Here is a 20290-nt window from a genome sequence, read left to right on the forward strand (position 1 = left end):
ACCTTTTAGCATTGTTATGAATATATCTTTTGGAAATAAGTGAGTTGTTTTAAAGAATACACTCCGAAAATAGATATTTGGAGTTTGTTGACAAATTATTCGACAGTTCAAGGTACCTAGCATTTTCAGTTACTTTCTTGAGCTCTTCAGTAAAAATTTTACTACTGATTCTTGTGGGTGGCAAGATGAATAAAAACCAGAGAAAAAAAATCAATGAAATCAAAGTCATTTGGAGTTTTACTTTGCATTTTGGATTGAACACCAGAAGAGGAATGAAGTCAGCCCAAATTTCTTTATTTGCATATCTTTATACATTTTTTTTCCTTAGTGTCAAAAAGTAAGTTTAGTACAAAATCCTTATGGAACTGAACCATACATTTCACTCTCAAGTCCTGATATAATTTTGTACCAAGAAGTCTTTTCCTAATCTTGACCTTTTTTAGGGGAAACTTGTCATTGGACACAATATGCTCTTGGATGTCATGCACACGGTTCATCAGTTCTACTGCCCTCTGCCCTCGGTAAGTGACTTGTCAGCCTGTTTTAAAAATTCTTGAGTCTTTATTACTGAGAAAGTGTTCTCTGCTGGGTGCCATTTCCTTGTCTGCAGCATGCTCCCAGAGGGACAGTCTCCTGAGCTTGGTTGTACATTTTTGGAGATACATACCTACAAGCCATTTTAAGGAATCTTTGGTCATCTGCCATTGCCGGAGCACGGTTAAACATTTGTTTTGTTGTGGCGCCAGTGGTTTGCTCAGTTAGTGCTGGGCGGGGGTTTCCTGGGCCGCAGGTGTGGTCTTCTAGTTTGGTATTGCTAACAGGAGAAATAGCAGGGCCGTTGAAGGTGGGGTGGTGCTAGAGGTCATCTAGACTGGATCAGGTTGTGCAAAAGTCTTGCTTACCTCTTTTGAGGCTGCTTCCCTTAGGTTCTCTGTTGACCTCGGTGTTTTTTTTTTTTTACTCTTGGAGCCAGGCCATCTCAGTGCACCAAAGCATGAGCTTTGGGAAAAGAGCTTCTCTTCTATCTCCTCCTCTTCTGCTCCTTGACTGCCCGTGGCCTCGTCTCGTTTGCCCCTCGTCACTCTGTCCTCTCCTCTCCTGTATTTTCTCTCCATATTTTCTGTCCTTTAGTCATCTCACCCACTTCCAGGACTTCAGCTGAAGACACCCACATCTTTTTCTCCAGCTGGGATCTCTCCTCAGATCTGGGTCGTAATTCATGCTGGACCCCACATGTGTCTACCTGGATAGCCTTCAGAATGAGAGGTGTTTAAAATTCACATGTTGCAAACAAGATGTGTAACTTAACACAACCTTTCTTTCCTTTAGTCTCCAATCCAGTTCTTTCTCCTGATTTCTTTACTATAAATGATGCCCAGTCACCAATACTGTTTTTAACATCGGTTTTGACCCTTCTTCTGTGCCCCAGATTTGGCCAGTTACAAAATACTGGCAATTTTGTCTCCGGGCTGTCTCTCACATCTGGATTATTTTCATTTCAAGTAGCAAGTAGCCTTATTTCTCATCTGGAATTAGCAAAAAGAATCCAGGCAGGATTCTCTGTCTCGCTTTAACCTTCATCCCATCCTTTAAACCAGAGGTTGGCAAACTTTTTCTATAAAGGGTCAGATAGGAAAATATTCGGGGCTTTCCAGGCTGGACAGTCTTTGTCAGGACTCTCAACAGTGCCATTGTAGCCTGAAAACTGCCATAGAATGCAGTGCATAAACAAATGGGTGTGGCTTTGTCCCAGTAAAATTTTATTTAAAAAATAGGTGATGGGCCAGATTTGGCCTGCAGGCCATGGTTTTCCAACCTCTGCTTTAAGCTACCACCAGATTAATCTTTTATGACTTCTGGATTGGATGATACCTACTTTAGAGTTCAGTGCCTTTTATACATCTGCAAAGCCTCAGTTACTTCATATTTCTTACGAGACATCGTTCCATCAGCATCTTGATTACTTTTCTTTGGAAAAGTCCAACACAGCACAGCTCTGAATACAGCGGGTCTGTTGCTTCCCTTGTCCTATTTCTGCAACCTTCAGCTTGTCCCTGCTTTTCATAACAACTGTATCGCCCTCTGGGACTCAAAGACATCATAGTTGTGAGTCTCAAAACAAACATGATGGGTGTTAATTTGCATTGTGTACATCTAAAGAGCTAATGTTAGTTTCAGATCATTCACTCCTTATTGGCCGAATGGTAGCAGTCTCTCTCACGACTTTTTGACCTTTAAAGCAGTGAAGGTATCTGTAAGGAAAGAGGAAAGTATTTAATACTGTTTATAGGTGTTTTGAACACCAAACAGAGCTTGGCATGTAAGATGCATTAAATATTGATTTAACAAATGCGAATCTTCCGACTGTGTCAGTTTTATAATCTCCTGATGTATGGCTCTGTTCACATCACTAACCCTGCTCAAAATTCTGAATTAATCCCACATTCTTTGTTTTTCTATACAGTTGATTCTTTTTAGCCTGGCATATCAAGCTTTCTGTGATCTGGCCCAGCCTTCTTGTGTAATTTAGTCACTCGTTACCATCCTTATTCTCAGCAAGATTGGCTCATTCTCGTTACCATCCTTATTCTCAGCAAGATTGGCTCATTTTTTCCCCTGGAAAGTGTCTTTGGTTTGGGTATATAATTTCCTCCAAGTTGAATTTTCTCTAGCTTTTCTCAATGTTTGCTATATATGGCTTTACCTGTCTTACCAAGGTCCAGCTTACGCCTCTTCTGTGAAGTTTTCCCTGCCTGCTGCCTTGCCCAAGAAGTGATCTTTCCTTTCTCTGAACTCCCACAGAAGTTCAGAGAAACTTCTTTTTGTTTGTGTACCTCTTTTGTTGCATAAATTTTATCTTTACAACTTACTCCCCTTTTCCTTCTAGGTGATTCGCTCCTTGGACAAGGAATATAACCTTTATTTTTTTTTTTAATTTTATTTTTCTTACTTTTTGGCTGCATTGGGTCTTTGTTGCTGTGCATGGGATTTCTTTAGTTGTGGCAAGCAGGGGCTACTCTTCATTGCGGTGCACGGGATTCTCATTGCGGTGGCTTCTCTTGTTGCACAGCATGTGCTCTAGGCGTGTGGGCTTCAGTAGTTGTGGCACTCGGGCTCAGTAGTTATGGATCGCGGGCTCTAGAGCGCAGGCTCAGTAGTTGTGACACATGGACTTTGTTGCTCTGTGGCATGTGGGATCTTCCCAGACCAGTGATTGAACCCATGTCGCCTGCATTGGCAGGCAGATTCTTAACCACTGCACCACCAGGGAAGTCCTGGACAAGGAATATAATTTTTTTATTATCCGTGTCTAAATGCCTAGCATAGCACTTAGTATGTAAGCACTTAATAAATGTTATCTTGAATGTAACTAGTTTTGAATCAAATTCTACTAGAAAGAGCATATGATTTGTTGCAAAGTAGGAGGTGGGTTAGGATAAGCAGTTTCATCCCTTGCTTTATTACTCAGGTGACCTGAGTATGTTATTTAACTTCTTTGTGTTCTGTCATTGTTGGAAGGAGAAAATGGTTTTCTTCCATCTACCTTTAGAAGAAGCGATGACAATAAAGAGCAAGACCTATTTAAAATGGTAGAACTTTTACATATGCTGTTGTCAAATGTTGCATTTAAAAGTATACTAAAGAATCCATATTTGGGGACAGCCTTTTAGGGGAGAATCTCCTTTTAAAAGTCTTCTTGGTATTTCATTCAGCATGACCTTTTAGAAGGCACTGGTTTAGAACTCTACTGTATGCTGGCCGTGGAAGTTGCCATAATTCTATTTTTTTTTTGCTTGTGAGGCTTTGTAATGGTATTGAGAGGTTACAGTCTATTGCATTTTTGTGTGACTTAGCATTGAAACCACTTATTCATGTATTGTTCATTAATTTAATGATAGCCATTGAAAAGCTGGTAAATATTTCAAGCTAGCTAAATAGTCTGTATTTACAGGCTTGAAAAGCTAATGGGAAATGGCAGTTGCCTATGAAGCATGAATAACACTGAAGAGAAGTATAGTTACAAAGGGTCAGGAGTATGACTGCGCAGTACAGTGTGGCAATTATGTATGTAAATGAGTTAATTCAAAATGAGAGCAATCTCATTTCAGCTCTAGACTTCCTGAGCAAATAAACTTGGGAAATGAATTGTCTAATTTAGGCACTTGCTATTGGTGCCACTTAAGCAGTTTTCTGAGTAGTTAAACAAGAATCATGTGTATTGGAAAGTCTGTGTTTTAGTGGCCATTTTAACCAGTATTTCAATGGTGTTTCCATTAAAAGTGTAACCTAATTTACAATATGTCTATTTCCTGCATGAACTGCTTTATTTTATTTAAAAAATTTTTTTAATGAAGTATAGTTGATTTACAATGTGTGTTAATTTCTGCTGTACAGCAAAGTGACTTGGTTATACGTATATATATTCCTTTTCATATTCTTTTCCATTATGGGTTATCACAGGATATTGTGAACCATGTTATTTAAATTACTAGTCTCACTATTGATGAGTTGTGTAATAGAGCTATTACTGACAGTTTTCTACATATAATAGAAACCTTTTTTCCCCTCCTATTTCAGCTGTAAAATGTTCATATTTGTCTATTTTGGTTATGCAGAAGTTTAATATCAGGTCATATGATTCCCAGTCAGTGAGGAGATCGACAAGATTTTTAGAAAGTAATTATTAATGAGATATGGGCCTGACAGTTTAGCATAAAGGGCCTGTTTGAGGTATCACTGTTTGAGAAGAGAGCTATGGGACTTTAAATATTTATGTTTTAAATATTGTGAGTGTATGAGTAAAATCATAACAGGTCATCCTCTTTTTTTAGGACTTAAATGAGTTTAAGGAGATGACAACATGTGTCTTCCCCAGGTAAGCTTTCTTTGAGGATTTGTCTTTCATTTATTTTTTTTATGATTATTATTTTTTAATAATTTATTTATTTTATTTATTTATTTTTGGCTGTGTTGGGTCTTCATTGCTGCACGCAGACTTTCTCTAGTTGTGGCAAGCGGGGGCTACTCTTCCTTGCGGTGCGCGGGCTTCTCATTGTTGTGGCTTCTCTTGTTGCGGAGCACGGGCTCTAGGCACGCAGGCTTCAGTAGTTGTGGCATGTGGGCTTCAGTAGTTGTGGCTCATGGGCTCTAGAGCGCAGGCTCAGTAGTTGTGGTGCATGGGCTTAGTTGCTCTGCGGCATGTGGGATCTTCCCGGACCAGGGCTCGGACTGTGTCCCCTGCATTGGCAGGCGGATTCTTAACCACTGCGCCACCAGGGAAGCCCCTGTCTTTCATTTAAAACAGTCATCAGGGCATCCATAATACAAACAGGTATTCAGTGATTTATTAAAACCATTAGGTCATGATGACAGTCCCATTCACATAAGCTGGGAAATGGCTTAACAGCTCTACCTTTGTGATGGTTTGCTTTTACAATTGATGATTGATTTTGTTGTTAAAAATTAAAAATCAGAAACAACCTGAGGGTGAAAATGGGCAGCAGCTGCTTTTTTCTCATCCCACCTGCCTCTATCTGAGGAACTGGTGAGGTCTTCTTGAGTTGGCTCTTGTCTTTCTTATATGTCGGGTGAACCTTGTCACGGTGAAGTGTCCAGTCTAGGGTATTCAGTTGACTATTGGAGACAGTTGAATATATAGTTGGACAGAGTTGAATACATCCAGTTGAGAGTATTCTGTAGTCAGTCAAGAACTGTCTGCCTAGAGAGTTTCTTTTTCTCAACTTTAAGTCAGTGCCTTAATCTGATAATGTCCACGGTTCTGATAGGTCCACGTCAGCCACATGAAGTCCGCAGAGCAAGGGTCTGCGTCTGAGGACCTGTCTGAAGAGGGCTGGTGGACAGTTGCTGTTTCAGCCAGGCTATTTCTGTCCTGTTATCTGCGGTGCTCACATTTATGTGAGAACAAACAGTTTTCATATTAGTGTCTCTTTCTTTTTTTTTAGTATTCCAGTGTCTGAAGCAGAATAGTAAGAAATAACAACAATAGTATGAAACTGCCAAATGCAAACTTTGACCCTCCAAGAAATTATGTCGTACAAATCTGGGTAGTGGTAGGAGATGGTAACAGCTTGAGAGTGTTAGACCTGCAACAGTAGTTGATCCATGTAAAAACATATGAGGATATTTAACTTACCCTTGAGGTCAATGTAGCCCATGCCCTCTCAGCAAATCTAGAACTTGTACTCTGGGTGTGGACTTTCCCACAGTCTCTTGATGAAGTCCCTGGATGAGGGGACTGAGTCCTCATCTAATGTAGCAGAGATGCCAGCACTAGGTTGGAATGGCTGATGTGCTTAATTCCTCTGTCCACTTTTAAGACTTTCATTTGAGTAAAATACATTTTGAACATTGCTATACATTTTGTTTACCTTATTAAAAATTCTTTTGCTTTTAGACTCTTGGATACAAAATTGATGGCCAGCACACAACCTTTTAAGGTATTTTTAAAATCTGAACTTTCAAGCTATAGTTTGAAATTTTCTGAATTACTGCTAAGAGCTTTGGAATTCTGGTCTATTGAAATGTCATTTTCAAACCCCCCCCCCCGAAAAAAAAAAGAAAAGAAAGAAAGGAACAAAAAAGGAAAAAAGAAATCGGAAACAGACTAGAAATAAATATATCAAAATGTGAATAGCAGTTAGTTGTCTTTGGTAGAATTTTGGGGTTTTTTTCTCCTTTATTCTTTCTGAATGTAAATTTTTAATATTATGTAATGTATTTTTGAATAGGTTACACATGCACACACTCCTTCATTTCTTTTCCTTATTTTACATATTTTGGATATATATTCTAATCAAGAGAATTCAGGTAAAAGTATAATCAGTTGCTACTTTCTGAAGTGACTTTATATGGCTGAGTGAAATGAATGCCAGAACAGTATAGCTTTCTGCCCAAAGGTCTGTAGATGTCTAACACATCTGTAAAAACCTTTCATACGGCTGTACTTTCCATATGGTGGAAATTAAATTTGCCGTTTCTCTTTCACATTGAAAAAAACGTGTTAAAGAAACACAAAACTCCTGTGTTTCTTTAAAGAACACAAGGGGGCAGTACTAGATGTTTTTGTTTTTGTTTTTGTTTTTTTCCTGACACTCAATGAATCTCTTTAATGTATGTTGCACTGAGATGATGAAGGCTCATCATTCTCTGCTTACTGGTTTGCAGGATATCATTAACAACACATCCCTTGCGGAATTGGAAAAGCGGTTAAAAGAGACACCTTTCAACCCTCCTAAAGTTGGTAAGAATATAAAATGATCTTGAAAAGCCCCAAACACTTGGTGATAATTACGGATGTCTATCGTAGAAGAAAGGTGGAACTGTTCTAGAAACTACGTATATTGTACATTTGTAGATTTTGGCTAAATTAACTTGCTCATGCCCTGGGTTGAATTACTGTTTTCTGAGTAAAGGTGGTCTTCTAATTCTACATCTGTTTTATGTGAGTAGGATTGGGTCGCCTGTTCATTGAGAAGTTTAGCAATGGAAGCTTCAGGGCCTTTTTATTTCCTAATTCTTGGAATTCTCCCTAAACTTGAAGTGTCTTTCTTTTTTATGGTGCTTTGTTTCAGAGGAGACAAAGTTGGTGATTAACTGCATGGGCTAGAGTGAAAATATGCTTTCTGTGTCAGGAAAGCCCAAGAACTGGGTTTACAGATGAGGAAGGAGGGGCCCCAGCCCTTCCTCCTTCAGAGGTGGCTTAGGCACCCAACAGCAGCAGTGAGGAAAACCAAAAAGGGAGGAATGTTTCTTGGGGGCGGAGATGTTTTGCCACGTCTGGCCATGGCCCCTACCCAGGTATTTGGTGAACCTTCCAGGTGTTACTTCCTTGGTTCCTCTTAGCCTAGTTGTGCTGTTTGATACCGTAACTCACATTCCCTTAGCTGCAGCCTGCAAACTTCCCGAGACCTTGATAATAGGACTGATGGTTCAGAAATTGACAATGGAAGGTACTAAAGCAGCCAAGGCTACAGTTATTTGCTTCCCTTTCTGGAATAGTCCAAAACAGGAATTAAGAAAAGGGTGGGGGGGGTGTTGGTGGAGGGGAGAAAGCCTAGACCCTTTTCTCTAACTATATAATGGAAATAATTGATTTTGGAAATATGTGTTTCAGCTGGTGGCAGGGTAGAAGCTATGACTTAGTTGGGTCTCATGTTAAAAGACTTCTTTTAAGCTTAAAGTCTAATATTTGATACTTACTGAGTTTAAAGAATTCTTGCTTAAAGAGCACTGTATTGACGTAAAAACAATTGTAGCCTTTTCATTATTAATTTCCACTCATGCTTTTGATTCTGTTGTAACCTTTTTGATATTCATTTCCAGAATGGTTCTAGGAAATAATTATCTATGAGTTATAGTTTTATCCTATTATTTCCCTATAATATTCTGGTAGAGAGTTTACTCTAAAGCAGCTTTCTCTTCTTAGACCTCATTCTCTCAGCATCTGTGTATATCAGTGTGACCAAAGAGTCATGTTATAAAATGGTCTCTCCTATGAAGTGGCCCCATGTTCCAAGGGCAGCATTACAGCAAGTTCTGATCTATTTTTGGACTTAGTTGTGCTTTCATCTTTAGATCTGTAAGCTTGGAGACATAGTAAAGGATAGTATTGAATTGAGCTGCCAATCTTGATTGGAGTCTTTTGCTTTTGGGGAGGGTTACCTGGGGGTATTGACAGATAAAAATTACAGAGCGTTTACCGTGTACCAAGCACGGTGTAAGAGCTTTACTTATATTAGCTCATTTGATCCTCACAAAAGCCTAAGGAGGGAGCTTTGATTATCATCTCCATTCTACCAAAATGGAGGCCCAGAGGGGGAGTGATCTGCCCAAGATCACATAGCAAATAAGTGGTGGAGCAAAGATTCAAACTCAGACAGTGGGACGCCAGAGGCCATGCTGTTAGTCATTACTCTGAAATACCTGTTGCGTCCCAATCAGAAGAGGAATCATTGTCACAGAGCGAGTTATGCATGATTGTAAATAGTACCCACCTGCGTGCAGTTGAGAGGCCTGTGGCTGAGTCTTTGATAACATAACGGAGGCATTTCTCTAGTCTAGACCAAAGCCCTTGTTTTCAGTGACTCTGTTATCTCAAGGTCTTGTGTGGAGAGAATTAAGAAATAGATAGGTTTCTTTCTGCCTATTTAGGATGTTTCTGCAGCACAGACTAATGCCATTTGGATTTGGCAGGGCAGTGCACTTACCAGTCTTCATGATTTGTGATGATCTTGGGAAAACTGTTTTTTTTTTTTCTTTTTTCCTCTTTAGAAAGTGCAGAAGGTTTTCCAAGTTATGACACAGCTTCTGAACAGCTGCACGAGGCAGGCTATGATGCTTATATCACAGGACTATGTTTCATCTCCATGGCAAACTACCTAGGTACTCACTATACATGTTTCTGTTAGACACACCGTGGTCCAGAGTGGATCTTCCCTGTGTGCCCTTTCCCTGGGATCCACTCACCCCGTGAGAAGTGGAAGGGTTTTGAGGTTGGAGTGGGAGGAGGGGGAGGATGTTAGGGCGGGGGATGGAGAGTACACGGGGAGAACCATCACCGCTTACCTGTGGTGTACTTGGCCTGGATAAGTACCTTTTACCCTTGCTGAACCATACCATTGATTTAAAGATATTTTTCAGTCTTTGTCTACTTGAGTGTATATAATATTCTGCTTTTTTTCATTAGGTTCTTTTCTTAGTCCTCCAAAGATTCATGTGTCTGCCAGATCAAAACTCATCGAACCTTTTTTTAACAAGTAAGTAATCAGGGTCCCAGTCCCCCAGCATTCTCTCACTGTGGAAGAGCCCAGTATCTGGGGTGTCTATTAGGGGTGATTGGGAGGTCTAGGGCATTTTTAGATAAGATATTTTTCATCTCTGGTGACTCAGATGTTTTTTGAAAAATAGAAATTGACCTTTTCAAAAATAATTTATTGAATATATTGGCTAAATAAAAGAAAGAAAGAAAACATTATTGAAGGTAGCACATCTCTTCCAAGACAAAGAACTGGTGGTTTTGGAATTTAAATGACTCACAAGGGAGACTGTGTGTATGTGTCTGTGTACACAGACCTAACTTACCCCTAACAAGCCTTTATGTGTGAGATTATTATTTATGCTTGCATTATTATCTGATTAAATGATGTTCTTTCTAAGATGATGTTGGTTACACAGATGGCTTTTAAGATAATCTATGGAGAAGTTTTTGATTATCATTGCATCCCGAGCCCTCATCTGAATGGATCCAATGAAGTAAAAGCTTGCTCGGATACCTTCATTGTTGGAGGAAGTCAGTGTGATTCAGGGAAATGTCTAAGTTCAGAGCATTTCCAAAGAATCTCAGATAGTTACTTCAAAGTGTGGTTTGTGCTTTCTTGGCACAGTTGAGGCTAAAGTTATGGATGTGATCCTCAAGCCGGCCACAGTTTGGCTCCATGCCAGAGCCCTAAACCTTCATCTTTACCCCAGCTCTCTTCATGGGCTTGGTTCTAGGAGATTCAGGGCAAGCCAGACAGAACAGGGCAGCCCACATCGATCACTACTACCACTGAGAGAAAGAACTGTTTCAGTGTTGGTTTGGTTACATCATTTCCTTAACATTATATGCAGCACTTTACATTTCCATCAGTGCTGCACCAAGTAAGAATGCTGTCTCCTTCAGAGTCTGTATAAATACCAGTATCACAGTGCTTGTTTGTAGGTGACATGCTGCAGAGACAGATGTTAATTCCAACCATCTGGATTCCTATAGGCTTGGAATTTGTGTAGTCTGAGTTAGTGAATTTTATCATACTGTGGCTTCTTATTTTTTTAATCGTCGTTTTTCTTTTCTGTGGAAGTTCAGAGGTAAATGTGTTTGACTTTTCAAAACATCTTTCAAAGAGGACTGGGTAACAATGTAGTGTATATTGAAAATTAAGTTGAATTTTTCTGCATGGGAAATTAGTTCTGCTAACAGTTGAGTTCTAGCTGTGTATCCAGCTCAAAATAGGTTTTTCTTAGCTCTTAATTCTAATTTTGGGGGTAGTGTTTATCTTTGTAAATCTTAGGAAAGACAGTTATGTCATTGACTATGGAATCTGCAGGTGACACTAAATATTGTTTGGATTGGGCCTTTCCTTGCATTTTTATGTTTGTTTTTAAAAAATATTTATTTATTTAATTTTTGGCTGCGTCGGGTCTTCGTTGTGGCATGCGGGATCTTTCATTGTGGCGTGTGGGCTCTTCGTTGCGGTGCACAGGCTCCTCTCTAGTTGTGACATGGGCTCCAGAGCGCGTGGGCTCTGTAGCTGTGGCACGCGGGCTCTCTAGTTGTGGCTCACATGCTCAGTAGTTGCAGCACGTGGGCTTAGTTGCCCCGTGGCATGTGGGATCTTAGTTCCCTGACCAGAGATTTGAACCGTCCCCTGCATTGGAAGGCGGATTCTTAACCACTGGACCAACCAAGGAAGTCCTGTATTTTTGTGTTTTTGATGTTAAGTTAGTTGTTTAACAATAGTTTCCAACTGGGAGATGTTTACTCGTGTTTAAATATTTAAAACAACAATCCTGCTTCTCCACTAAAATCAGCTTCTAATAAAATCAAGTGATGGATACAAACTGGGTTAGATAGAGGCTGTCTCTAGTTTTATCAGTCATCTGTGTGACCAAAATGAAGAGTAGTCAAAATAGGCTTTGATTTAAAAGTTTAAATAAGACTTTATATATTTCTAGATCAATTTATTATTGCTAATTATGTGCAAGGATATTACTCAGAAGAACTGGGCAGTAAACATATAACTTCACTTTAAATTGGGACTTGTGTCTATTCAGATTATTTTTTGCTGAAACCTAGATGCATATCAAAAATAGTTGAGGATTGAGGAATCCTCCTGTGATATTGCCCTGAAAATTCTTGGCCACTTTGATTTTTTTGCTCTATTTTTCCCCATCTGTAAAGGAAGAATCTTCATCTTCGAAGGGAAAAAAAATTCCAGCAGGATTTGAAGTGCAAAATAAGGACTGTTTTTATTCTGTGTTGGAATAGCTTGGTCAAGTACAGCTATCCATTCTTTTTCTTTTTTTTTTTAACATCTTTATCCTATATCCCCTCCCTGTTGCATCTCCCTCCCACCCTCCCTATCCCACCCCTCTAGGTGGTCACAAAGCACCGAGCTGATCTCCCTGTGCTATGCAGCTGCTTCCCACTAGCTATCTATTTTACATTTGGTAGTGTGTCTGTGTCAGTGCTACTCTTTCACTTCGTCCCAGCTTACCCTTCCCCCTCTCCATGTCCTCAAGTCCATTCTTTACATCTGCATCTTTATTCCTGTCCTGCCCCTAGGTTCTTCAGAACCTTTTTTTTTTTTTTTTTTTAGATTCCATATATATGTGTTAGCATACAGTATTTGTTTTTCTCTTTCTGACTTACTTCACTCTGTATGACAGACTCTAGGTCCATCCACCTCACTACAAATAACTCAGTTTCGTTTCTTTTTATGACTGAGTAATATTCCATTGTATATATGTGCCACATCTTCTTTATCCATTCATCTGTAGATGGACACTTAGATTGCTTCCATGTCCTGGCTATTGTAAATAATGCTGCAGTGAACATTGTGGTACATGACTCTTTGAATTATGGTTTTCTCTGGGTATATGCCCATTAGTGGGATTGCTGGGTCATATGGTAGTTCTATTTTTAGTTTTTTAAGGAACCTCCATACTGTTCTCCATAGTCAGCCATCCATTCTTAACCCATTTAGAAAGTGGGAAAAGCAGTTGCTTCTTTTGACATCTCTTTTTGTGTTAATATTGACCTCATTCTTACTTAAACGTAGGTTTCATTTATGACATTAAACCTTGATTTTGTTACTTTTCTTCAAGATTTCCCTTGTAGAAAAACATCCAGCAGTTGCCGTCAATGTTATCTCAAGTGGTTGGTTTTAGAAAAATCTGTAATTTTTTCTGAGGGTTTATTTGTTTTGGCACCAGACTTTCCTCAATGTAAGCTTAACCAAACATGCATAGCCCTAATATAAATTTGGATGGACATGAGACAATTACACATGCAAATAATATTTTGTTCTGCTCTCACCAGATTTATGTTTAAAAAGTAGACCTTGAGGGGAGATAAACTCCACCTATTTCCACATTATTCTGAATTAGCATCTGGCTGTGTTAGGTGTGCTTTCTGGGGAAGCTTTACTGAGTCAACTATTGAGAAGATCCTGAGACAGTTGGTACTTGAGCAGAATGCAGACTGAATGCAGTACAGGGTGCTTTCTGAGCCCTGTTTGTCCAAGAGAACCTCCCAGCAGGACTTCACATGGTACCATTTGTCTCTTTCGTGGCCTTGGCACCTCCCATATTTCTCCCTTCCTTTTTGGACTCAGAATGAAAGTCCTAAGCTTGCTGAGGGATGGAAATCAGGGTGAGACCACTGCTAATGACGGGCTGTGTGCACTGTGATCTTCCTTTATGTCATGGGCTCTCTGCTCAGGAAGTGGTTTACCTTCTTTTATGACCTTGGTCAGTTTTCATCAATGCATGGAAAACCAGACTTAGAGAAGAGCCTTTGGTGAAATCTTTTTAGTCTGGAAGGAGCTAAAAATACTCTCTGCTTTTACTTTTTATTGCACCACAGAAAGCACAAAATCAGACTTTTGCCTTAACGTTTTATTAGTAGCCATCTGTTTCTGCAAGACACCTTGAACTCTTTTGTAGATAACCTTTTCTGAAGGGTTTTGGGGGAAGGTTATTTTCTATTTACCTCAGTTCTTAGAAGGAGGAAGGAAATGAGCACGTATCTTATTTTGGCTAATTTCTAAGTAGTGGAGTTAAAAAGGAAGAACTGTCTGCACTTTACTGTACAGGATGGCTGCCTGGTGCTTGACACAAGTGTTTTGAATTTGAACAGGAGTCCTGTAGAAATCTGGGTCTTCCTGGGATGACATGGCTATATGTTCTATCTAAGCTGTAGGTGAGGAGACAAACCATAAGACAATTTTGTTTCCTCCTCTGTAAAAACAGGGGTGGAACTATTCCCTTCCCACGGAAGTTATAAAGATCGCATGAGATGCAAAAGGATTTTGATAGTTCCTAGAACTTAGTAGGTGGCTAGCATATATTATTTTCCTTTCTTGAAATACAAGAGAATTTAACACACTGGGGGTTTCAAAACAGTAGATGTGGTAGCAGAATGTATTTTATGTTTTTAGTTTCATGATAGAGGAGAAAATTTGTGACTATGCAGATATAAAACTGGAGCAAATGTGAATGTCCGCTTTTCCAGTACTCACCCTTTAGTGTTTGCTTATGAAAAATCAGATGATGATGAAATATGTCAGATTGGTACGTAACGGGAGCAAGATTGCTGTGATATGGAGCATTTTAAAGAGTTTTGTTATTCAAATGAAAATAGCAATTTATGGAAGGTTGTATAGGTATATAAAACAGTGATAAGTATAGAGTGGGAGGAATCATTGCGGCACCTGAAATAAAGCACACCGATACTTTCTCTTTTCCTCCGTGGAAAACAATCATGTTCCAGCAGCAGGTTTTTTCTTACAATACGCATGTGCTTCGTATTTAACATCAGAGAGATTTTAAACTGAAGGATTGTAGGAAAACAAAATACTTAAGATCTGCGCTGAACCTCCTTTCTTTCACTGGTACTGGACAGGCCCATGCTTATTTGCCTCACTTACCAGCACTGCCCTTCACCAGGTGACCCATGTGTCCGGAAGTGTAGACCCTGCTTGTCTCCCACTAGAGTGGTGCCTGACCCCCTGCAGGGAGGCCCTCACCTCATCTTCTCCTGTCCTGCCTGCCCCTCCTCATACAGAGGAGCAGAAGGTACTGGAGCAACAAGAGGGCAATGCTAATCTGTCCTGGTTCCCAGCAATTGCCGTCGGGTTTTAGCATCCTGGGTGATGGAGCAAATGTGTCTTTACTGAGATCCTGTTCAGCCTGGTTATCAATAGAGTCTATTGTTGTTAAGTGTTACAGTAATTCCCCCCATGAAGCTTCCAATTTCCCAACATAAGCAAGAGTTACAACACAGTTTGTGCTGTTGGGAAGCCTAGCTGTGGGTGTCACAGTGCACCACATAATTGGTTTCTATTTGCATTTCACATGTTAGAATCATTTGATTAATTTCTACAGTAGAACTGCTTTACTTCTACTTACAGTAGAACTGCTATCGTGTAGTAGAGAGCAGTTGTGGTCTTTGGGGTCAGGTTCCTGGATTTGAATCCCAGCCCCAATCCTTATACCTGGGCCCCCTTGGGCAAGTTACCCACCCCGTGCCTCAGCTTCCTCATCTGGAGTTGAGAACATTGGTGCCCATTTGATAGGTGTGCCATCAGGGTGGCATGGGAGAATGTATGTAAAATGCACGGTGGCTGGCATGTTGTGGGCCTCAGTTAGCTTGTCACTGCTGTGGGGACGTTTATACTTTGAAGACCTGCTTCTTTGACCAAGTGCTGGGAGCTTTTTGTTTTTATAGAAAATACCATATAATCATACCTTTAGTACTGTACACCCCCTATAAGTAGGGCTTTGTATTCAATTATGAGCCTTGATCAGAAAAGGGAGGGAGGGGAGGGAAAAGCATGCTTGTAACTAAATGGTGCTCAGGGAGAAAATTTGTGTGCGCATCTTTTTTGCTTGTTATTTTCCCCCGAGGCATATGGTCATATCTCAGTCTTTGGGCTGGGTAGCATTTTCAGTTGTAGATTTTTACTGGGAGAGGAATGTAAAGAAATAACATTTGTAAGTGACCCTTTGAAAGCTCTTTCTTTTTTATTTTTTTAAACAGCTTTATTGGGATATAAATTCACATACCATACAATTCACCCATTTAAAGTGTACAATTCAGTGGTTTTGGTTACATGACATTATGCATTTTCTAAAATTATGGTAAAATATATGTAACATACAATTTGCCATTTTAACCATTTTTAAGTGTACAATTCAGTGGCATTAATTACATGCACAGTGCTGTGCAACCATCACCACTGTCTATTTCCAGAACTTTTTCCTCACCCCAAACAAACTCCATAACCATCAGGCAATAACTCCCCCATTCCCCGTTCCCCTAAGCCCTAGGTAAACCTCTCATCTACTTTTCTGTCTCTATAAACTTGTCCTTGTGTGAGCTGTTTCTTTTTGAGCAACTCATTGCTTCGGTGAGATCTTAATCTATTAAAACGATTGCTATTTTGCAAACACCTGGAGGAGTTTTCTTTTCTGTTTGCGTTGCTGTTTTGGGGAGTGGTGCCACACCCTCCGTAAGGTTTGCTCACAGGCAAGGCAGCAGGGGCCTCAGTCGGGGCCACCTGGGTTCTTATTACGCCGCCTTCTGAAGCCAGCTCTGCTTCTGTGAAGTGGGGGTAGTAAACATCCACCTTGGGGGGCCGCCCCGAGGCTGCAGAGTCCCGTCGGTCAGGCTGCTGGCATAGCACATGGCGTGGAGCGGTTGTGCTGAGTGCGGCTGTGACCGTCACTACAGTGAACTTCCAAGAAGATAAGGTGAATATCATTTTTCCCGGTACTGGGGACAGTGATAGATAAACAAAGCGGGCTGTATGGACTTACCTCAGATCCTTGGGTGGCAGTCTCTCTGTGTTGACAGGAGGAAAGAGGCAGAAGTGTGTGGTGCCAATAAAATCTTTTTTTTATAGAGAACAGCAACCTAGAAGTCCTCTTAAGAAAGCACTTCCTAACTGTTTTCGTATCTTACTTAAAAAGGTCTTGCAGCGAGGTTGGATTGTGAATGAGGAGAGAATACGTCTCTGTGTGTTGGTCGCACTCATGTGCACTGAGCCTCAGGATGCTGGTGAGGCTGTGTGATTGGTGAGCAGCAGAGTGAAGCGGACACCTCCTCCATTCGTCTGCCACCAGGAGCATTTGTGTTGTCGTTTTCCCCAGGAGCCCCCGGTCATGCCAGAGCGAGGAGGTCAGGGGAGGCAGAATGGAGGCGAATAATAGCAGCGCCGGGCTTCCCTGGTGGCGCAGTGGTTGAGAGTCTGCCTGCCGATGCCGGGGACACGGGTTAGTGCCCCGGTCCGGGAGGATCCCACATGCCATGGAGCGGCTGGGCCCGTGAGCCATGGCCGCTGAGCCTGCGCGTCCGGAGCCTGTGCTCCGCAACGGGAGAGGCCACAACAGTGAGAGGCCCGCGTACCGCCAAAAAAAAAAAAAAAAAAAAAAAAAAAAATAGCAGTGCCAATTATGGGACCCTTCCTTTCCGATGGGCTGGCTTTCCCAGGAACTCGGTATTAGCTGTCCTTTAATTTTATGTTAATGGTGCTTGAATACAGGAGCAATGTCCTCTGTCACCTCGGTTCTACCAAAAATGGATCTTGAACCAGGGATAGGGAACGTAGCTCATCACTTGTCCTAAACCAGTTAGAACTGTTGTGGACGCGGCTTCTTTTTTTTAAAAAAATATATTATCCCATTGCTTCTGTCTAACTACCTATCTATCTACGTATCTATTTACTATTTTTGGCAGTGTTGGGTCTTCATTGCTGCACGCAGGCTTTCTCAAGTTGCGGCGAGTGGGGCCTACTCTTCGTTTCAGTGCGCCAGTTTCTCGTTGCAGTGGCTTCTCTTGTTGTGGAACACGGGCTCTAGGCATGTGGGCTTCAGTAGTTGTGGCATGTGGGCTCAGTAGTTGTGGCTCGCGGGCTCTAGAATGCATGCTCAGTAGTGGCTCATGGGCTTAGTTGCTCTGCAGCATGTGGGATCTTCCTGGACCAGGGATGGAACCCGTGTCCCCTGCATTGGCAGACGGATTCTTAACTACTGAGCCACCAGGGAAGTCCCTGGACGCTGCTTCTTAATTATTAAGAGTCTAGGGAGTAAGCCTTCTAATAGAAGCGGAGTCCATTCTCAACCTCTTCCAAATTGTGCAAATTTTGGAGTCAGGTGCCATGAAGAGTAAGAATCACACTGTTACGAACGCTTAGAGCAGCCTCCCAGATTCTGGAAGACTTGAAACCAATTGCTCCCTAGTTTACCGAATGTATTTTTCCCTGGTACACAGGATGTATTTTATCCTCATATCCCTTAACCAAAGCCCTTTATTTTGTCCCAACTCATGTTCATTTTACTTTGGGTTTCCCAAATTACTAGGATGGAAAGAATCTCCAAGGATTGGCTTGGTTTGATTGCCCTGAAAGTTAGTACACTGATTTTCATAAAGGTGAAAGACAAGGCAAGTCTAGGGCACATTATAATATCCTGAAGCCTTTAGTGTGGGGCTTTTCAAGACTGGGAACTTAGTGCTTGTTTCCAAACTAGTTGTTGACTTCTCCAGCGAAGGGGGTGCTTGCCTCAAGCTGATTTTGCCTTATCTAATTTCTGCCTTGCGGTCTTGTTTGCCAAAAAGATTTATCAGGCAAGCTGCTACTGTGGCTTTGTCAAAAGGCTACTTTTTAGAGAAACCTTGAAGGGCACCCACTCCACATACCTCTATTTGGCATGCCAGCCCTGTGGGCCCCCAGGGGCTGTCCACATGTAGGCCCGTTCTAGCCTTGTATTTGCTCTGGTTGCTTTAAAGTACACGTCCCTCTGGTTAATCGTTACGATAAACAAGTAATTTGTTGAGGTTAAAAAAATCAATCCCTGGATATTTGTTTAAACAGCTTGCCTCCTCCATAGCAGGATATCATATTAGTTTCCTATGTTCTTATAACAAATCACTGCAAGCTTGGTAGGTGCCTTAAAACAACAGAATTTATTCTGTCACAGTTCTGGAGGCCAGAAGTTTGAAATCAAGGTATAGGTACGGCTGTGCTCCTTCCAGAGGCTCTGTCTCTCTAGCATCTGGTGACTGCTGGCCCTCCTTGGCTTGTGGCCACATCACTCCAATCTCTGCCTCCATTGTCCCATTGCCTCCCCCTCTTTGTGTGTCCTGTCTCCCTCTACCTTTCTCTTATAAGGACAGTTGTGATGGCGTTTAGGGTCCACTTGGATAGTTCAGGATATGTCCTCATCTTAAGGTCCTTAACCTAATTTCTAGTTATATCTGCTAAGATCCTTTGTCCAAATGAGGCAGTGTTCACAGGTTCTGGGAATTAGAATGTGGATATATCTTTTTGGAGGCCCACTGAATAGACATGTTGGTAGTGAAGTCAGCATTCTTAGGTATTCCTTGCCTTGTTTTGGCCCTGGCTATGAACAAGTAGGTAATAGTTATTTCCAAGGCTATTTAACAGTTAATTTATACGATTCAAGGGTTAGCAGTGAGGGACTTCCCTGCTGGCGCAGTGGATAAGACTCCACGCTCCCAATGCTGGGGGCCTGGGTTCGATCTCTGGTCAGGGAACTAGATCCCACATGCATGCCACAACTAAGAGTTCACGTGCTGCAACTAAGGAGCCAGGGAGCTGCAACAAAGGAGCCTGACTGCTGCAACCAAGACCTGGTGCAACCAAATAAATGAATAAATAAATATTTTTTTAAAAAAGGGTTAGCTGTACTCGAAGAAATTTAGACTAGCTAACAAATATCTTCTCCAACGAACATCTTCCACGGTTCAGAGGATTTCACCTGCATTGACAGTAATTTCTGACAGCAGCCCTGAGGGGGTAGGTAATAGTGTCCCCATTTGAGAGCTGAGGCCATCTGCTGAGGGCCCCAGAAACCGCAGAGTCAGGGATAACCCAGGTCTGTCCGCAGCTGGGAATGGATTCTTCCTCCACAGCAACAGTCTCTAAAAGATACAGTTCTACAGTTAGTGGCACATTTTCTTAAGAGATAATGCTAATATATTTGAAAGATTTCTTTGTCTCTGTGTTTGGCTTGAGCAGTGATTCTAAAAGACATTGACTTTGACCCTTGGATTGTGGGGGACTGGTTTCCTCTGACATTTTACAGTCTGCTGTTTTATAGGCCCTGCGGACGTTGCCTTTGTACAAGGTTTAGTTTAACACTTTTATTTGATGTACTTTGATATGGTTCATTTGATGGAGACTGTTTACATGAGCTGCTGGTTTTCTTTCTTCTTTCCTTTCTTTCCCCCTTCCTTGTTGCTTGCGTATTTCTCTGCTTGAGAAGGGACATGAGTTGGCTTCGGGACAAATGTCGGGTAATGCTGTATTTGTCAAAACATCAAGTGGCTAGATGGAAATTGCACGCGCTCCACCCCCCGCGTGAAATGGAAATAGCTGGTGCCCCAGTAACGCTCCTGTAGCCAGCGGTTGCCCTCTTATTTTACACGAGAGCTTTAGTGAGCAAAACAAATGAGCTTATTTTGTGAGAGATGTCTGCATGCTTCCTA

General features: G+C 41.3%; 1 protein-coding gene across 2 annotated transcripts in view; it reads left to right on the top strand.

The window, feature by feature from the left end:
• The window catches only part of PARN (poly(A)-specific ribonuclease), a 164850-nt gene that overhangs the window by 27721 nt on the left and 116839 nt on the right, over nucleotides 1-20290 (top strand). For both annotated transcript variants that reach the window (XM_082670611.1, XM_082670612.1), the window contains exons 13-18: nucleotides 444-521; nucleotides 4833-4876; nucleotides 6416-6458; nucleotides 7186-7261; nucleotides 9292-9402; nucleotides 9707-9776. In XM_082670611.1, the coding sequence (XP_082526737.1) occupies nucleotides 444-521; nucleotides 4833-4876; nucleotides 6416-6458; nucleotides 7186-7261; nucleotides 9292-9402; nucleotides 9707-9776 (422 nt within the window). The remainder of the gene's footprint in view (nucleotides 1-443; nucleotides 522-4832; nucleotides 4877-6415; nucleotides 6459-7185; nucleotides 7262-9291; nucleotides 9403-9706; nucleotides 9777-20290) is intronic.

The sequence above is a fragment of the Grampus griseus genome (assembly GCF_964374135.1).
Source record: "Grampus griseus genome assembly, chromosome: 14".
NCBI classification, from domain to species: domain Eukaryota; kingdom Metazoa; phylum Chordata; class Mammalia; order Artiodactyla; family Delphinidae; genus Grampus; species Grampus griseus.